Below are 21,410 nucleotides of genomic sequence, written 5' to 3'. Positions count from 1 at the left end.
TAAAGATGATCTTTTCCACTTACAAAACTACAAATCGGTTAGATTTTTTTTATATTAACTATGCTTTGTTACAATATTTATATCAACAAATCTTTTATCGTCTAATAAAGCCAAGGGTTTAAAAGGTATGGAATCCATTTTATTATTCAACTACACTACAGTCAATCTTTGACGTTATTAAAAACTAAATGCCATGTGGGACTAGAATCTGGGGCCTCACGTCACACACTCTTTACGTTCAGCGCGCGGAGCTTGGGGACACGCAAAGCTTTCCCGAAATTTAAAAGCGGGACTTGAATGACACACCAAAGTTCATCTATTGAGTTTTGACCCAAAAAAAAAAACATAGCCTCATTCAACGTGATATATATGTATATATATATAACCCAAACAAACAACGCGTTGATTGAAACTCAACATGTCATGATATATATAATCCTCAAATAAAAACAAACAAGGCAACAGATTCATTGCATAAGCCATTAATACCACCTCCATACTTTGTTAGTATTGTATTATTGATTTTGATCAAAGCAACTTCATTTTGACCAAAGTAATGTGCATGCAAGTATGTAACCTTCGCTAGTTTTGACAAAAACCGATGAACTAATAAAACACACCAAATTTGTGTGACTGAATAAACAATTACATAGTTGTTAGTGGACTTGCAATTACCATAAATCTTAGAATATCATAGTCAAGAGAAATAAGAATCTTAATCGGTGAACAGTATTAATGTTAATATAATGAACCGACTCCTGACAATGATTGGACCAAAATTGGAGTCATCCTACTACAACACAGTACGGAGTAAAAACACGAGATCAATCAAATTCTATCCCTCCTACCACCAACACAAAATAAGCAGCGTACTGCGTACCACATTATACTATGATCACACATTGGAAAATGGAAACTCAAACTTCGGAATTATAGAAGTTATACATGCGTTCACATCAGATACTAGCAGTTTTAGTTCAAAAGCTGCTTCGCAAAAGCATATACAAATTGCATATATTATAATTAAAATTCTGATAATAACCAGTAAACTTAACTACCTAGCCAAACCTCTTATAATAATCCTAATCATAATTCTCCAAACACGTCATTAAGTGACCCGAGAGATTCAAGTTCAACCAACCCTTCTTTCCGCAACTACCGCATGCAGTGGGTGCTTCATTTCGCAGGACAGTTTTAGAACCTCGGCGAGATCAACGGGTCGAGCCGGATCCTGGACCCATTTGAAACGGTGAACCAGCCTCGCCACCCACAGCGACACCGTCACGAGCCCGAGGTTCTTCCCGGGGCACACCCTCCGTCCCGCCCCGAACGGTGCGAGCCGCAGATCCAAACCCCTGACGTCCACGTCAGCGCCACCTTCGCTCTCGAGAAACCTCTCCGGCGAGAATTCCAGCGGGGCGTCCCATAAGCGGGGGTCGCGCGTGATGGCCCACATGTTCACCATGGCGGTTGTGTTGGCGGGAACCACCATCCCGTTGCTTAAGTGGACGTCCGACGTGGACAGTCGGGCCCACGACAGGAGTGGACCAGGTGGATGAACTCGCAGTGATTCTTTCACCACCGCTTGCAAGTACGGCATTCTCGCCACGTCGGCGTCCGTGACGACCCCATCGTCCCCAACAATCCGGTAGATTTCCTCGTAAAGCTTATCCTGGACCTTCGGATGCAACACCAGCTCAGCCATTGCCCACTCGGTTAGAAGAGCCGTCGTATCTGTCCCCCTGAATATCATTTCCTGCGACATTGAACTAACAAGTCAATTCAGTTTCACAAAAGAAACTATCCACACGGCTTTAACTAATGAACATATTACATACCCACAACACAGCGATCATATCATTTTCCTCCAGCTTGTCTTCTCCTTCTAGGGAGAGCAAAACGTCGACGAAATCATCGTTATCGGAGGGGTTGCTAGACTTGGCGGCTCGGTGCTCTTCTATGATGGATCCGACGAATTTCCTGACACGAGGAACCAGTTTCGAGCAGCGTTCGTTTATATGATGTGGGTCATAGATAGCGCTAAGCCATGGAAGGTAATCAGACCAGTTGAAAGCACCGAGAAGCTCAAAACCTTCACGAACCATGTCCTTGAGATGTTTCAGGTCTTCGCTCTCAATCGATGGATCATATCGTTTGCCGAAGACGCTGCCCATGATGTTGTTGAGAGACGCAGCTTGGAGGTGTCTCCGAAGAGAAACCGTTCCCCTTTGCGTCTGTTCGGTTGCTATGTTGCACAGCATGGCGGCGCACTCAAACTGGCGTCCTTTTTCGTGGGCTACGATACGCCGTGGTGCAAACAAGTGGGTCGAAGCAATCCTCCTAAGAAGGCGCCAGTAACTTCCATTCGGAGCGAAGCCGATGGCCCGGCTAAACATGAGACTCTTCGCCGACTGCTTGAGAGGGCGGTCGGCGAAGTGAGGCGAGGTCAGAATTTCGCGGGCAGTGGTGGGATCAGAAGCCACGACAACTGGAGTAGCCAAGCCGAGGCTAAAAGCCATGAGCTGAGTGTTGTCCCGAGCCCAAGCCATGGCGGCGAGGGACCGGTGAGCTAAGCCACGGCTCAAGGTGAATAAGCTCCCAAACACAGGAAGACCACGGGGACCAGGGATAGGAACTCGTCCTCTAGAGTTCCGGCCATTTTTCCAGGCGTGGCCGCCGTGAGAGAATGCCCAGGAGAGAAGGCCAATAGAGAGAAAGGTGATAAAGATGGACAGCAAAGCATAGGCGTCGACGACAAGATGCTCGGAGCCAAGAAAGGCTGGGAGGGTGAAGACCCACAAGTTGGCGGGCTTCGCTGCTGCATACGAACTTGTCTCCATCGATATGTGTGTATTTCAGAGAAAAGAAAGAACAGAACAGAACAGAACAGAGAAGGGAGAGCTGTTTGATGGATAGGTCGTTGGGAGAGAAATGTTACAGCGAATATATATAGCTCGAGAGGCAGAGCGTTAGTCGAGAAACTTGAGAGTTGGTAACCTTCCTTGAGCTGAATAATAATGAGTTAATTAATGATGAATTAATTATTGAATGTGGGTTAATAGAGTGATTAAGAAAGGGCGGGGGGGGGGGGGGGGGGGAGAAAATGAGGAATCGCGTGACAAAGGGAAGGGGAAGAGATGGCGTGGGCATGTGGAGGGGGTGCGTCGGGAGGGGAGAGAGAGAGTGTGTGTGGCTGGGGTTGGAGGCTGAGGCGTTATGATGAGGAGCTGAAAAATTACGGCACTAAAGACGGCGACCTATGTAACGCATCCAGAGTCTCGACGCTTCTCATTTATTGTGTCTGAGATGCCCTAGGCTTTATCCACAGCCTGATGGAGCTTCGTCTTGAGTGAATCTCGACAATGCAAGCTTAAGGGGGCGTGGGATTTCAATTAATTTTGTGACGTAGGGATGATTGCTGAGATAAGTTTCAGTTTTTTTTTTTTAATTGGTCACATGTTTTTTGCTATAGATAATAAATAACGGTCAGGAAATATAGATATGTGAGAAAATAATAATAAAATTTTTTTAAATTATATTAATGATATATTGATTTCATAAAATACCATTATTTTTTAAAAAATTTAAAAAATATTTTTATCATTAAAAAATTATAAAAAATGATACTTTTACCTTTTATTTAAATTAAAAAAATTTATAAGTTTTCAGTCACAATTTTTATTCATATATTAACAATCTTCGTTTTTAAATTTACAATAATTTAATATTTATTTACAAGTCATGATCTATGAATTTTGATATGTATCAGTTGTTAAAAATTTATAATTTTTTATTTACAACTTTTATTTGTATATTAACAATTTTTATTTTTAAATTTACAACAATCCAATAGTCATTCACAACTTCACATATGCAAGTTCTGATATGCATCAAATGTTAAAAATTTATCACTTTTTATTCACAACTTTTGTTCATATATTAACAACTTTTATTTCTAAATTCGCAACAATTCAATAGTCATTCACAAATATGAATATGCAGGTTCTGATATGTATCAGATGTTAAAAATTTACAACTTTTCATTCACAACTTTTATTCTTAAATTAACAATTTTTGTCCCTAAATTCTCAATAATGAAACAAGGAATTGTAATTTATCAGTATCCTCTATAACTTGACTAAATTAGCAAAAATGCATTACCACTCTAATTCAAGAAATAACAACTTTTATTAATTTAAATGACAAGAAAACTCTAAAAAGTGACAACTATGTAAAGTTTTGTTATTAGTTACATGATCTACAACTTGCATCAAAATACCTTACAATCCATTTGACAAAAATATATGAAAGGTTGAATCTTCTAGTGTCATCCCAACATGTCAATCGTTTTAATGCCAACCTAAAACAACAAAATAATCATTCATCAACATGTCTATTTTTCAAACATTATAATCATATATATGTTATGTTTAATCTAACAACAACTATTCTTCTTATATTTACAACTTTATATTGGTCATTTACAACTTCAGTTTATGTATTTACAACACAACTGAAAATAATGTATCATTTATCATTTATGTATGAGTAAGTATCCATACCCATGTACAGCAGAGAAAATCAAAAAATGAATATCTTAATTATGAAAAGAAAATGAAGATCTCAATCATTTATGCATATTAACATACTTCAAATTCAACTATCACATATGAAAGGAGAAATTTTAATGGAGAAGAAGAAACTTACCTACATACTATACAACTAACAAAGGAACTCATGTACAGAAACTCAAAAAGAAATAACACAAATGAGAAGGAGAAGGAGAAGAAGACGAACCAAAATAAGAGAAGAGGAGGAGAACAAGAAGACGAAGCAAATGGAAGAAAGCACAAGAATGGCTCTACATTGAGGCTTGAAATTTTTGTTTTGTTTAAGGGTAATTTGGTCATTTTTTTTAATTTCCCAATGATAGAAAAATCCCATGAAATTTTAGGAAAATTATGCTATTTCATGATATCAATCTGTCAGTTACATGATTTAAATGAATTTTTCTATCATTTTTCCTAAATATTTTTTCTAACAAGATTTTTGTTCTTTCAAAATCTCATTAACCACACTTATTTAAATTTAAATTCTTTAAATTTTTAAAATTATATTGCAATTTAAGAGTATTGACTTGATATTAAGTTTTAAAAAAATGATAAAATTGCTCCTAATTTAAATTCATATAAGACTTTTTGTTTTTCACCTGTTCATTACCCTACTTTACTTATTAATTTATTTCTCTCATGTTGTTAGTTGTACTACTTAACTTATTTTTATTTTAAATGTTTAAGTCATCTTAAAATAATTTGTTAATTTTTATATTGTATGTTATTCATTTACTTACGAACTGTTATTTATTGCCCTACTTTACTTGTTCATTGCCATATTTTTACTTGATTTTATTTCAAGAAAATGAACAAGTGAAGTAAAATGATTAACAAAATTTCATAAGCAAATAAATAAGTGAAATAGGACAGTTTTAATATTAATTTAAATGAAATATAATTTTATTATTTTCTTCATAAATTTAATATCAAATTAGTATATTTAAATTACAGTAAAATTTTAAAAATTTAAAATTTTTAAATTTAAATAAGCGTGATCAAAAGTTTTTATTGAAATTCTCCTTCCTTTCATTCTAAGGGACTACGAAAGATAATCAAACACTAATACAATATCTTATATAAAAAAGTACTCCTCTCACTCCAATTTTATAAAATAATTTTTAGTAAAGTTATATATATCAATAAAATTTATTACAGTTATTTTAAAATATTATTTTTTAATAGAAATATAAATTTTAAGAAACAATCTTCATTTAACATAATCTTATTTTTAAAACATTAAATAGAAAGAGAAAATATAATAAAGAAGGTAGAACATATATAATTAATGAAATCTTAACTTTGATATAGTGTCTTATATTTTAAAATATTAAATCAGTTAAAAAATGTCTTATAAACTAAGACAAATGAAGTATTTTTTAAGAATAAAATAAAAAAAATGCTTTATCTCATTTCTTTTCTAAATGCATCTCTCTTTTTTTAAACAAATATTTTTCTACGTACTAAATATTGCATAAATGTGTGTGTTTCTCTTGGTATTAATTTAAATATTGGTTTAGGAACTAGTTCATCCTATTAAATATAATCTCATTTGTAATATGCTTCACCTTTTTATACCTAGTTCCTATATACCAGTATTTTTTATAATAATTTGAATGATCATGTATGCTTTATTTGTTATTAGTCATTTTATATAAAATGGTAAACTATAACTTTTTTTTTCAAATTCAATCCTATTTAAAACTGTTTATAATTTTTTTTAGATCATATTAAAAAGTTAACTACATCTTCTCTATTCTCGTGAGATAGTTTTTTTTTTTGGCCAAAAGGATAGTTAAAAATATTATAAATTTAAAAGCGTAGGATGCATATTTTGGTCATAGAATCGTACTGATGAGTTGGTTCCTTTTCTAGCTAGCTGCTGCCATCTCAATGTATAGAACAACCAAAAAAGGAATAATTAGTTCAAATTAGCTAGTTTGATTCCTTCTTTTGCTTAATTAAATTTATAAATAAGCCCCTTTAATTTCATTTTTACTCAGGAGAACCACGTACAAATTAGTCACGCAGGGTTAGTCGCATAAAGACGATGTGAGATATGAAATGATGCTGGGAGAGTTCATACACACCTCTTTAGTGGGAACATTTTTAACAGTTTTGCTTTAAAAAGCTTGGAGGAACAATATGATTTCAGGCAAAACCATTGTGAGAGGAAAATATGGAAGCGGAATACCAAATAGGGAAACAAAAAAGGATTAACAAATAAAAATTCCTCAAAAGTTTTTAGAAAAATGCAATAGGTATTCTTACCTTTTAAAATGAGCAATATTGCTCTAAAAATATGAAAAATATGAAAATATTGCTCCGACAAGCATGTGGCAAATAAGCCTCACGTCTAGTCTTCCTTGTCTAGATTCTCCTCCATCTCAAATCTCAAACACACCAACAATGCCATGCTCAATCTCACCCATCATTGACCTTAGATCTTACATCTTTGACTCATTGAAGTCACTCGTGAGCAAATATTGAGCAAATCGGCACACATTTGATAAATGTAATATCCAAAATTTTACTTAGAGATTTCATTGTAAAAGTTGTAGACAACTGGAGGAATTTAATTTGAGAAATTATTTTTAAATTAGATAATATGTGTACTTAAGGAATTAATTGAGAAAATATGTGTACTTGAGAATTTAATTGAAGAAGTATGAATTTCAAGGATTTATGTTGATTGAGATTGATGGATGTTAATTAATTATTTAGGCACTTAAATATGGTTTAGATTGGGCCTAAAATCATGTATTAAGGTTATTTGGGTTCAAAATAGGTATTAGACTGGTTTGGGCTAAATTATTAGGTCTAAGTGAGATTTTTCGATATTGTACCATTTACCGTGACATATGCCTTATTTTCAATATTTTTTTTGCTCGAAAAATTAGAGAGGGAAGGAAATTGAATTGTAGGGTGCCAAAATACTTGCCTCTGCTAGGGTTTAGACTAAGGCTTTGATTATGCATGGATTTGGGATCCCAACTAGCTAAGGAAAATTATTTAATCACTTTCTTGTCATCTAACTTGCCTTTTGAGCTAGATATTGTGATGGGTGTAGCTAGGGTTTCATTTTTAAGGATGCCAGACCCTTGGGTTTGCATTTAATAGGTGTTTTGAGGTTATGGGTGTTGTTTAAGTAGTTTTGATGTTGTTTGTGATAATAGGGTGATTAAATCTGAAAACCCTAGGTTGTTAAGGGATGATTAGTGATGATTTGAGTGTCTAGGGCTTAAATTTATATTCAAGAGATGTAATGAGGATTACTATGACTAAAGTTGATGATTAAAGTGTATGGAAGTGTATTAAAGTTGTGAGATTAGTTAACCTAACCCTAGGAATAGGGTAAGATTAGTATGTAGATACTTTGATTAATTATGATTAGCATTTTATTAATAATAATTAGTGTTACATTGTTTATAGACACCGTTGGAGGTGATAATCTACTTATTCAGGGAGCAATTATAATAAGAAGTAAAGATAACCATTATTACTATGTGATTTTGTATGCTTGTGATTGATTACGTGTGGTTTTATTGTGTTTGGTGAATCATGTTATGTTTCAAAAGAATATATCATTGTTTGAAAATAAATGAATTTCCATGAATATATAAATGAACACCATGTTTGGCATAATTGTTGCTCGCAAGCATGAATTTGTTCGATTGTATTTTTGTCCAGATTTGTTTGGAAATATATGTGACATGTTAAGTTGCTTTGAAATATGTAATGTTGGGAATTTTGTTCGAAGATTGTACCTATCACATGGTAAGTGCTCATTAAATCCAATAAATAGCTATTAACTTGGATCAACTCACCTTTAGTTGGGTGATTTGATTTCAGGTATGATGTATGAAGGAATATAAGGTGTTGTCCTACAAAATTTTAATTGCTTGGATAATTTTTGTTTGGAAAACATCTTGTACATCCCAATTATTAACGGCATAGTTAGTTGCATTGCATGTATCATTACATATTAATTTTGATTATTAAAACTGTTTTGTCTCATTCTTCATGGTTAACATTTTTACATGAAAAAGTTCATCCGGAAAAGCATCGGGAGGGTAATTTGTGTGTATAGACACTTTTATTTTGTTGAGTTGCATGTAATTGCCAATTTTAAGGCATATTTATCGTAATTAAGCATGTAACTCCCCTACTTTTGATCAGACTCCTATTTGATTGCCATGAAGTGGTTTTGTGACATTCATGACCATGTTTTGTGATAATTAAATAATTTACAATATGTTTTGAGGTAATGTTTTACTTTTAACAATTTATGTTAACTTGTTGGGTGGTTATAACCTAACTATGAGATTTTTAACTACATGTGTAAATTTGTGGTTGTATATTTGTTATTTGGGATATGTATGAAGTGGTTGAATGTCTTATAAATTGGCTTTGGGTTTGGGTTTGGTGTTAAGAGTATTATTGTTTAGGAAATATTGGGTTTTAGCCCTTAATGAGTTTTGGTAAATAAAATTCTCATATAGAGTAATTTGTTTGTCAAACTAAAGCCATTAGCTAGACCTTTTAATAAGTTTCATACAAACACTTGAATCATTTGAATTGGATGCATGTGATAGAAGTTATATCCATTTGAAATTTGTTGTCATTGTTCATGCTATCATTTTGCTGAAACAACATCATTGACGCGGCATATGTTACGTATGTCATAGCACATGTCACAGACACAAATATCACAGCATATGATGCAAGCTTTTCAAAATTGCCCTTATTAAGTTTTTAACTTTTGAAATGATCCCTTTAAACCCTTTTACTCTTGATAAACTTATTTTTGGATAATTTAGCCCTTGAAAACCATACTTTACTTTTAATTACCTTTTTTATCTTTTTATTGAATTTAAATACTTATTTTTTATGGGATCTCATAAGATATACTTTATTTAACTTAATTTTTCATTGATAGCTATTTATTTGAGTTATTGTACTTCCTTAATTACCATGGTTGCTTTTTTTTTATCTTTTCTTCCTTGGCAAATCTCTTTCTACCATGGGAGTCCAATTTGAAAGATATTTTGTTCGCAAGAAAAACTCTTTCTACCATAATACGCTTTTATGAAAAATAATTTATTATCTAAAAATTTGAAAAATAAGATGTACTTTTTATTACCTTTTAACCTAATGACATTGAAGCCCGTTCAGCACATTTTCCTGTACTTTCATTACTAATTGGTTCAATTGTAAATATTTTGGCTTTAAATTTAAGGAAATGGGCTGTAGTTGAAGTTTATCTTGATAATAAAATTTATTGCCAATTTTTGTAAAAATCTTGCCTTGATTTAAACTTTAAAATATTGTATAGTTGTATCTATTATTTTAGGTGACTATTAATGAATAATTATAAAAATAAAGAGTTAGATGATGCATTTGGAAACATAAGAGCAATAAAAATTGAACCATAAATGAATAATGAGGGTTTTGTGCCGTATACCGCAATGCAGGCACATTACATCGCAACATGTGGAAAATAGATGGGCTTCTAGGAAATGCATAGGCATCGTGGCTTATAGACACTACGCTATAGCACACTATCACAATTTTGCACTTGTGCCATGACACAATGACAACACATCATGGCACATGGCTTAAATTTTATTATGTGTTTTGAGTTATAAAATGCAAATTAGGGTTACATAAGCCCATAACCATGCCTCTAGTTAGACACACATGAATTTCAAAGGTTCTTTGAAGCTTGCTCTCCCAGGGTTTAAGGTTCTTAAGGGAGATTTGGCTAAGGATTAAAAATTTGAAGAGATTTAAGTGGATTTTCTTTAATTTTTTAACTTTCCTTCCCTTTTATCTTTGTGTTTCTGATATGGGTGTTGAACAAGTCATATTATGTTGCTCTTTTTTAAACAACAGTAGCCAGTTTTCTTGTTCTAAGATTATTTCAAACCTCTGTATGAATTAAAACTTGATTATTCCTCTCTTTTGATAGTTAACAATATATATGTATTTATTTTATTCCATACTTAATGCTTCTAAGTGCTTGATCACCATTTAGATTGTTTTATTTACTTGAATTGTACTTGAGAAAGCTAATTTAAGTGTAGAACTTGGATAACATAATGTTGGACTTAAAGTTTACAAGGATAAATGAATGGTTTGTTAATAAAATAGAGATATTTTATAAACTTTTTACATTCACATTAAAGTTGTTGCTTAAAACTTATTTTCACTAGTCATTTCCAAGAGATTGTGAAATTCTAGTATTGGCAAATATATTTGATTTAAACTTGAGAAAGCTTTTTTAAATAAATTAAAATCTTAAACTAGCACTTATCTTCATTATAAATCATTTTAAAAGGAAATAATTAAAGTCTTATGAAGTACAAAGAGAAAAGATAATCCTAGGATCTTATCTCTTGAATTTGTAGTATCAACTAAATTTGTTTGAAAATATGTTTTTAATTTGATTTTCACCTTCTCACACATAACACAATACTTGATTTTGCTTAACCTAATTCAAAGCCTAATAGTGAATTTTTAACTCTCTTTTGCCTAAATCCTCATGAAAACAATAATTTTAAAAAACTTTTTATACTTGTGACGACCCCTATGCTTACAGTAATGCTTGACGACAAACGTTACCATAATAGACTCATTTCTACCATGGGAGTCCAATTTTAAAAATCCTTAGTTATTATATTAGCCCCTTTTCTATCATGGTAGATTTTCAAAATACTATCTAAAAACTTTTCTACCATGATAGTATTTTAAAAAGTAAGATTTACTCTTATCAAAATAGACTCTGTTCTACCACAGTATATATTTAATGGATAAAGTTGGTTGTAAAATTATATAATATGTAAAAAACAATTGGGGTAAATTTTATAGTATTACAACAAACTCCTGTTGAACATTTGAAATTTTAGAGCTTTAATCAAACCAAAGTTTTAATCAAGTTAAGAAGATATTTGGTGCTTTAGTTGAATAAAAGAAAATTTTCTATACCAGAGCTGTTATCATTTAAGGAGAAAACAAGAAGTGGAGAAGTGAAAATTAGAGCAAAAATTTCAACACCAAAGAGAAAAATCAAAGCAAAAATAAAGCCTTAGATTCAATTATTTTCATATCTCAAGAAAAAAATTCAAAGCAAAGTGTAAGGAAGAGTAAATCAAATCTAGTCCCAAGCGAGCAGCGCAAGAGAATCAAACAGCAATGCTAAAGAAGCAACCAACCTTTATTTGTATAACAAGTGCAAACAACCTGAACAATGAGTTTTTAGCATGTCTATGGATTGTTGAGTTTGCTGCCAATAGCACGTTATGGTCGAGAGTTGAGTAACAAAGAAAAATGATAAATCAATGGGATAAAACTAACCCATGTTTATGTATTGTTGAGTTCGTTGCCAATTGCCTGATCTGGGAACAAACCAAGAATACCAAGGGTTGAGGATGGCTGAAAACTAGAGATTGATCTTCACGAGAAATGGGTGTGTTGGGGTCCTCACTGTTACCCATTAGATAGGGCTTAAGTGTCACTTAAAATGGGTCTTGTGACATGTGGCAGAAGTTCGTATGCTTCTCTAACAGTGTAGGGTGAGACTACTCTCTTTTTCATACTTTTAAGGTAACATTACTCATTTTAAAAGGAAAAGATACTCGTTGCTCTTTTCAAAAAAATTTTGATATGTCTTACCCCTTGCCCCATAAAAAAAAATTCCTACTAGTAAACAATGGGCTCTAAAAACATGTTCATGCATGAGGATATTAACAATAAATGATATTAGCCCTTTGAGCTATCGTAAAGATAAACCCCAATTCATGCAATGCAAGATTGCACTAAAATTAGATATGAATGGACTTAATGGGATTTCATTCTCCCTTTTTTTTTTTTATTTTTTGTTTCTCAAGGCATCCTTATAATTGACAATCATGAAATCACCAAGTAATGCTTTGACACACACCGCTGGCAATTAGACTTTAGAGTGATATTTAAGGGGTCCAAACCACTACTATATATGCCATACCCATTTGGTAATCCCCCTCTTAGTTAATTAATATTTCAGGTTCTGCCTTCTTTCTTAGCAAAAAAAAGAAATTCCATATGAATGGAGTAAATTACTTTTTTTTTCGCCAAAAATGGAGTAAATTACTTAATCTTCGTTTTCCTAGTGAGTTGTTTATAGCTGGAGACAAAATGCAAACCACAATTGACATTGATATGGACGTAAATGAATGTGCGAGTTTGCTAACTGAATCGGCTCATAATGGTTTTGTCAATTTTGTATTGCATTGAACTCTGATTGTAGGAGGCTAATATATTTGGATAAATAAAGCCCTATTTTCAAAAACTGTTTTTTATCTTTTAAAATTAAAAAATATAAAACTTGATTTGGGTAAGTGATTTAAAATTAGAAAAATTCTTGCATGAACTTGATGTACCATGTTATCCATCATCTATTCAATAAAAACATTTATCTCATATTAGATGGCTATAAATTTAAATTGATCATGTCATTGATAGATTATAGATGACATGATGTTTTATTTGATTAAACTTGTGCAATATAGCATGATTTTAATGGATAGATTATAGATAACATGATATATCTTGTCTGGGTTAGAATTTCTCTTAAATTTAAATATTTTTAAAACTGTTAACATTTTTTGTTTTTTAAATGAAAAAACCTTAAAAATGTTTTTATTTTTTAAAAAATACATTTCTTTTAATTATTAAAAACTAATGTCAACTATGACCGACCACCATTATATGTTACTACTATTAACAATTGGTGCATTATCAACATCTTTTAATTCTAAAATTATTTTTAAATAAACACTGTCAAACATATTTTTTTTGTTTTATTTTAAAAACAATTCTTAAAACGACGTTGTAAAATAATATTAAAAAACAAAAAGTGGAAACACAATCCAACGTTCCTAAAACTCTCTACTTGTATGAGTTATCCATTTAAAATATAATCTTGCACTTTAATTTGTCTCAGATTTGTAATATATAAACAAAAAGTTACATATAATAAGATGTTGTTAGATCTAATATCTAAATTCATATATAATTGAGTATAATAGAATAAAGTAATATGTATGTACCTAAAGAATCTATGGATCACTTGAGAAAGCTCGAATACCTCGAATGTAGATAGATACACAATTCACAGGTCCTCAGAGTGTTCAGAGAGTTCAGAGATAATTGAGCAGAAGAAAATATATCATGTGTTTGCGGTTATCTACTGATCGACTTATAAGGATCAAATTAATAACCACTTTATTAAATAATTAATTTCATTATCTTTGACTTAGTTAGTTAAGAGATAGAGAATAATTGACAGCTACTGGATTGTAGGTTGGGCCTTTACTCATTGGGCTCACTTGTGTAGTCCACCTATTACAATTCACACAAAATCATAAAGACCAATCTGTTTAGGCTTATTAATTAATGTTAATCCATAAATAAATAAATATTTCAACAATTTCCCACTTGGATTGCATTAATTAAGCAAGTAGTATAAACAAGTCACAAACAAAATTCAAAAAATGAAACTCCACAAAATCACTAGATCATATAGGAAAACAAGTGATATAATGTCTCATAATTTGAATAAAATATGAAATTTTATTTCAAACACAGTTCAATAAGATAACAGTATAAATTACTAATTCTTATAAGGAAACAAATGATATGCATAGTGTACTATAACAGAATCATTGTGAAAAGGTCATGAAGGCAAGGTTCTTTTTATATCCAGTGTATTACCAATGCATACTTTGAGAATTCTTTGGCGCAATTGGAGTATTTTGTAGAAATTTGCTCAAGTTTTACTATTTATTTTGGAGTGAAATACCCTAATCTTCTCTTTATTTTACCTTAATTATTGATACCTCTTATATTTTTAAAACCTATAAGAACATTTCCTTTACCAAACTACAAACATTCTTTTTAGTTTTAAGATTTTATTTTTCTATCTAACTGTTAGCTGACCATTATGTCATATATATTAAATTCAAATATCTCTCTTTAAATATAAATATAGTCTAAAAATCATTAAATTATCCAAAAATATAATGTATATATTTTTATTTTAAAATTTTAATTTTGTAAATGTATTTATTTAAAAATTTTTAAAAATAAATACATAAATTGGTTAAAATAATATTCAAAAGTGAAGTAAAAAATTTATTAAATAAAATTAAAATATAATAAATTACTCGATTTAATTTATACTATTTTTGGTCAAATTTCATAAATTTTAACACAAAAAATTTAAATTATTTATTTAAATATTGATATATTTGATTAGTTTTTAAAATTCTGAGAGAGGGGGGACAATTAGATTAGAAGGATAAATTAATAATATTAAAATTTTTAACATGATTATAAATAAAAAATTAATTATTTTAAAATCTTTGAAGAAATATTCTTAACAACGTAAAATATTAAAATAAAATGTAGGTTTTAAAAATGGGAGAGGTCTCTATTAGTTTAGCAAAATGAAAGGAAAGTAATTGTATTGTAACCTTTTTTTTTTTTTGTTGAGAAAGGAAAGACCCCTGTCCATTACATCATCTAACTATGTTTTTTTTTCCCTGAAAAATATAACATTTAGTTCCTGTCATGTGCTTGTATTTTGCTTTCAGTTATTTTATTTTTTTATATTTTAAAGTTTTAAATTTTATTTTTTATTATTTTAGGTCTCTCCATCAATAAAGTATAGAGACTTTAGAAGAATTTAAAATTATAAAAAATAAAATAAAGGGACTTAAAATATATAAAAAATGTAGGAACTAAAAATAAAATATGAGTAAAGTACATGAATTTAAAATTATATTTTTTATTTTTATTTTTCTTTTAAATACATCACTCAGTGTTCTAATCCAACAGCTTGAAGTAATGCAAATTTAGTTAGGTTGAGACACTATCGATCAAAAGCCCACCCACTAAACCTTGTTGGATTAATTTTTAGGACTAGACATAAAATGGGAGAAGTACAACCGTGACGTACTGGTTGAAAATGGGAGAAGAGCCCGTTTGGTTTCCTTTCTTATATTTTGTTCTAAAAAACTGTTTCATAATATAATTTTTAAAGTCATTTTTTAAGAAATAAAATAAAAATTCAGTTGGTTACATTAATTAAAAAATAGTTTTAGAATTAAAAAATAAATTGATAGAGTGATAGTGATAGTTATATGCATTTAATGGCGGTTATTAATAAAAAAAAGATCAAGATAACTATAATTTCTAATAATCAAATGAAGTGTATTTAAAAAAAAATAAAATGAAATCAACTTAAAGTTATTTTTATTACAATTTAAAATTGTTTTTATTTTTTATTTTTAAAAATAAAAAATGAAAATAATTTTGGAAATAACTAAATGAAAAATACTCATTCAAACAAATTTTTAAAAATAAAAAACAGTTTTTAAAAACAAAAAACAAATAGGCTCTTAGTTTGCACAATTAACTTGTTTTTTTTTTTTGGTACAAAAAGCATGTAACTGTTTTATTAAAAAGTTTGTAACCACTCTAATAATAATAATAATAATAATAATAAAGGTAACCTCCAAGACGCTTAAAGTAATAATGAACGATGCAAAATCACTGTCATAAGACCAGTCGCTTGGATGCATATCCACAGCTTCAATTATCAATTATAACCGAAATCGCCTTCCTGATTTCATACCGTTATATAATGATTAGTAAAGGTTTGTTGTCAGGTCAAGAACGTTAGCATTGGTAAGATATTATTAATAGTTTGATAGTTTGATTCCTTTAGGCGACGTTTGCTATTCTGAAAAAGTTTTTAATAAAATTAAAATTAAAATTAAAAATGAAATTAAAAACAAAATTAGAATAGAATTGAATTATAAAAATATATTTAATATAAAGATGAAATCCATATATAATTTTAATAAATATTTTTTTTAAAATAGCAAAAGACTAAAAGACCCCCTTAAAAATATCTCATTCTCTTTCACCACACTACAAACCCATAACATAAAATCAAGGTTTTAAAATCGGACTGGTCATTGAATCGATCGAGGTAGCGGTTCACGGTTTAATGGTCGGATTGAGATCGAACTGTAGTTGAACCATAATATATTTTGAATTATATACATTTAAAAACTATTAATTAAATACCTATATAAGCATAAAAACATCATTTAAAATTAAAAGATCACAAATATTAATATCAAATTCATAATATAATAGCCAAATCCATAATATAACCATCCAATATCAAAGGGAAAATCATACAACAACCTTGCACATAAGTTTAATCCACAATATAATAGCCAAATCCATAAATATAACAATCCAACATCAAAGGGAAAATCATTCAACATCCTTGCACACAAGTCTAATCCATAATTATTACATTCTTCTCAAGTCTTAAGTGAAACCCATCAAACCAAGAAAATTAGTCATCACCATAAAACTCATTCAAGTCAAGTTCTTTAGTTGCTAAGTCATTAGCAACTATAGTAGGAAGAAAATATGAGATAGCAACTTCAGGAGTAGATTGAACTCCAACTCTAGTTAATGTAGATGGACCTCTAATTCCAATAGGTGTAGATTGAGCTCTAAGTCTAACAGATGTAGATTGAGCTTCAAATCCAACATCATCAAATAAAGGTGGAGAAGATTTAGCATTCATATGTTCATCACCTATTATAAATAAGAGAAATCAATCTTAAGTTCTTAACTATCATTTCTCTCAAAAATAATTATAGGATAATAATATATAAAATAACCTTTATCATCCCTAATAGTAGTAAGAGGTTGTGGATTCTCTCCACATAGTAGAACATCACAATCTGCCTCATTAAACTCGAGAGTAGGTTGTTCTTTAGCTATTCAAAAGTCAAACCTGTCAATAGATGCATAATCAGTAAGAGCATAAGTTTTCTTCTTCAACTGTGATCTATTAAGAAAACAAGAAAGAAGTTAGATATTATTTAGTTTTCAACTAAACATAAATTAAAACTAGATCATTTAGATAACTACCTATGTTGCAACTGCAAGTTGTAATTAGTGAAAACTAGATTATTTAGACATTGATAATCTAATCCGTTTCTTCTTTTTGTGTGAATATGTTCGAACAAGCTCCAATTACGCTCACGTCCTGAAGATGATGAAGTTTGGCTAAGCACACGGATTGCAACTTGTTGCAACTGTAGAGCATCACCCCAACAAATGACCACCATTCATTTGTAACAAAAATGTAGCTTTTTTACTTATCATTTCAAATTATAATTAATAATTAAAAGTAATAAAAGTATGCAACTTACATGGTGATAATTTTTTTGTTGCTTGACCTAAGTGATCTCGAGCAAAAGAACCATCACGATTTTCGTACAAACTTAATTGGTCCCACAATTGGACATAATCATCAGAGCCATACACCCCAAGCAAATCAAGTACAGCATCTGTAAGCTTTCTTTTGAGATGAAAAGAAGGGTCATACATGAATGCTAGATTCAAAAAATATGTTGCTGCATAAAGACTAGTCTTCAAGTGCTTATCCTATCGAGCCTTAAGGATGTCTATGTAAGACTTATACTTGTGAGGATTGTTATTACAAAAACTCTTGATTCCATGTTTTGCCCTTATCATGCCTTCATAGACATAGCCAAGAGAAGGCTTCTTATCTCCATAAACAATTCTTAGCAACCAAATGAGAGGACCAACAAAAGCCACAATATCATAACACTCATTCCAAAATTTATTATCCAAGACAATGTTAGCAAAATTCTATCCTGCTATTGTCTTTGACAACTTGTGATCAACAAAATGTCTATCAACCACCAAGCTTGCAAGTCATTCTTGTGCTTATGGATGCCTTGTAAAGTAATGAAGGTGGTAGCAAATCTAATTGCTCCTGGACACACGATCTCCCTCCAACCTTGTCTTTTTCTAAGCCATGACAAAAGGACAGTATGATTATACATAAAAATGGTAATCTTTGATGCCTTGGATGCAAGGTCTAACACATAAGGCAAACTTACAATGTCCTTCAAGATAAGAATCAAGCAATGTGCGGCACATGGTGACCAATAAATATGCTTATATTTCTCATGAATTAGTCGACCACATGCTATATAGTTAGCTGCATTATCAATCACCACATAAATAACATTTTTAGGACCAATCCACTCTATCATTTCACCAAATAGTTGAAATAATGTCTTGGCATCTTTGACTAGATCTAAAGCATCAACAGACTTCATAAACACTATACCTTTCGTATAATGAACTAAAAAGTTTATCAATGTACGTTGCCTAACATCAGTCCAACTATCAGCCATTAATGTGCAACTATTACTTTCCCATCTGCTTCAATAAGCATCAACAATTAAATGACATTCTCATTCCAATACCAGTCCCTCCAGTAGCATTAACATTGTGAGTGGAGAGGGTATGTGACACGAGTATAGGAGTTGGTGTGGGAGTGGGCGTAAGTGTGGGAGTGTCATTATTTTCAAGGCCACCGACATTGATGATCTTAAATCAAAACTTTAAATTCAAACAAACAAAAGTTAAAATCACTAGATAAAAATAGTCAACCATAAAAATGGAAGCAGGGACTTTATAAAAGGAAATTTAGGATTTAAGTGACAAAAATGAATTTAGGATATGATAAGTAACAATTTTAGACAATCATAAAAATGAAAGAATAAACATGCAATTTAGAATTTAAGTAAAAATTTTAGACAAATTTAGGCAAGTTAGACCTGGAGAGCGCGGACTCACTGACTTAAAGATGATGACTAGTTGAACTTGGAGAGTGTGGATTCAAACTTCAAAAGATGACTCAAGTATTCGACCTTAGGTGGAGAGATGAAGATAGATTAAAGGAGAACCAAATTAGACTTTAGAAATGAGACGGAGATGATACGAGATCTAACTTCTCACTTTAGTAATGGGATGAAGAATGTAATGTCCGCCTTGACACTACCAAGACAACACTCACACATCATTATGATAACTAGGATTAAATAAAATCCTTTAAAGAAGTTACCACAACTCAAGGGTTAAAGATGATTAATTTAAAACACTGGGATACATGGTTAAAAATCCTTTAAAGAAAACTAAAACAATTAAATAAAATTCTTTGAAGAAAACCCTTTTTAAAATATTGTTTGAGCTCAAACCATGATTAAAAATCAATTAAAAGTAAATACGGAAGCATGAAAATCAATTTAGTTCGAAACAAACTAAAATAAGTCATTTTGCCCTTAGCTGGTCTGTCTGTCGTAGCACAAGCCGTGCCCACCGTGGTGTATGGCACAGAGGGATGAATCCCTTGAGGGCCTCTTGCGACATGGCGCGTACTTGTTGTCATGACTTTTCTTTAAACTTTTAGAGCTCGTCATTTTGTTATCCAACATCCAATTTGAGCGGTTTAAGTGTCCACACGAAGCTCTTTGACCCTTCTAACTAATGGCACCAGTCTCACATTCAAACAATCACTTGTTTAAAAGATAGACAGCCAATCCAAAATAGTTTATTTTCACAACAAAACACACTTTGTAGTGTTCAACTTACAATATCAAATGCAATTAGTCCCAGAGACACCTTGACCACCTCAAATGGACCACACATCACATAACAATTCAATCATAATACCCAATTGAGTAATCACACTCAAAATGACCATCAAACTCCCAATTGACAATAACATAATGGGGTGGATAAAATTTAACATATCAATCATTGGTCATTTTGACACTTAAAACACTTGAAATATAAATATCACTTGTAAATATAACTTGGCCAAGAACACACTTAATCCATAACATTAATCTTGGACCAAGATATACATACTTATCACAAGATTCACACAAGTAATATCCAAACAATGTCATGTTCGTAAGTTGGCAATATTTAGTGACAATATTCATTACAAAACCAAAAAGGAGAAAGGAAAAAGCTATACTACAACGCTCTTCACTTTTTAGACTCTCCTTTTTTCACCTTGCCCCTATCGAAGCCCTCACATGTAAAATATAACCACAGGGTGAGATAAATATCTTAGTAACCAATATAGCTCATCAAATATTTATTACCACAAATAACCATGAAAAGTATCAAAACTATAGTAATAACAAGTATATCATAATTATGAGATAAATGTATCTTTTCATAACAAAATACATAGTTTCACATTAGCATGATCGTTTAACAACTGAACCTCCAATGTTCCCCGACATGAAACCATAGGCTCTACTGATCAACCACTTATTAACCACAAGCACACTTTTGGTGGTAGAAATACCCAGCCAAGGGCAATCTAACCTGCCTATGGACTATGGTTTTTTCCTTTTTACACATTTGTGATAGAGGCATCATTAACTCCTAACCACACCCTAACGGGTATTAGAGAGTTGCTAGACTGCTCGAATATCTCATGGTAATAGTTCCATATAATGCTGCACCGGCTATCCCATGGTGTCAACTTGACCATATAAATTTTTCACTCACATATCTCCACACATACATATTTCCACATACCTCGGCTGAACTCCTACCCCTATGATCATGCTCTTTCAAAATTTCATCGCTTTTCTTCACATTTCCACATCACAATCTTATATACGTGCATATATATATATATATATCAACTAAAATTGATAACCTTTTATAAATTAATTTTTCATGCTAAAATCATTTACAATGTCACATTATGCATAAAACTCTTCAAAACCACAACTTTATCATTTATAATTACTTTTACAGAGTTAAAATAGTTAATAAACACAATAAACTATATGGTTACCTCAACCCCTTTGTCACATAAAAAGG

The 21,410-nt window shown here is 31.2% G+C and overlaps 1 protein-coding gene across 1 annotated transcript; it reads right to left on the bottom strand.

The window, feature by feature from the left end:
• Window positions 1-910: 910 nt before the first annotated feature.
• Window positions 911-2,941, bottom strand: LOC129295852 (cytochrome P450 78A7-like). Its single transcript, XM_054934442.1, has 2 exons — window positions 1,839-2,941; window positions 911-1,756 (listed from the first exon to the last, which is right to left on the bottom strand). The coding sequence occupies exons 1-2, from the start codon at window positions 2,838-2,840 to the stop codon at window positions 1,133-1,135; spliced, it is 1,626 nt and encodes a 541-aa protein (XP_054790417.1). The 5' UTR covers window positions 2,841-2,941; the 3' UTR covers window positions 911-1,132.
• Between the last annotated feature and the right edge of the window lie 18,469 nt (window positions 2,942-21,410).

Source organism: Prosopis cineraria, unplaced genomic scaffold (genome assembly GCF_029017545.1).
Source record: "Prosopis cineraria cultivar Desert tree isolate PC_DT_omini unplaced genomic scaffold, ASM2901754v1 PC202, whole genome shotgun sequence".
NCBI lineage: Eukaryota > Viridiplantae > Streptophyta > Magnoliopsida > Fabales > Fabaceae > Prosopis > Prosopis cineraria.
The sequence above is the reverse complement of the archived record's forward strand: the minus strand, read 5'-3'. Positions and strand labels throughout refer to the sequence as shown.

Excerpts from the sequence above, each read along its gene's own strand:
- LOC129295852 (XM_054934442.1), bottom strand. The coding sequence starts at position 2,840 with ATGGAGACAAGTTCGTATGCAGCAGCGAAGCCCGCCAACTTGTGGGTC. Across the intron at positions 1,757-1,838 it reads ATATGATCGCTGTGTTGTGG|GAAATGATATTCAGGGGGAC; the intron begins GTATGTAATATG and ends TCAATGTCGCAG.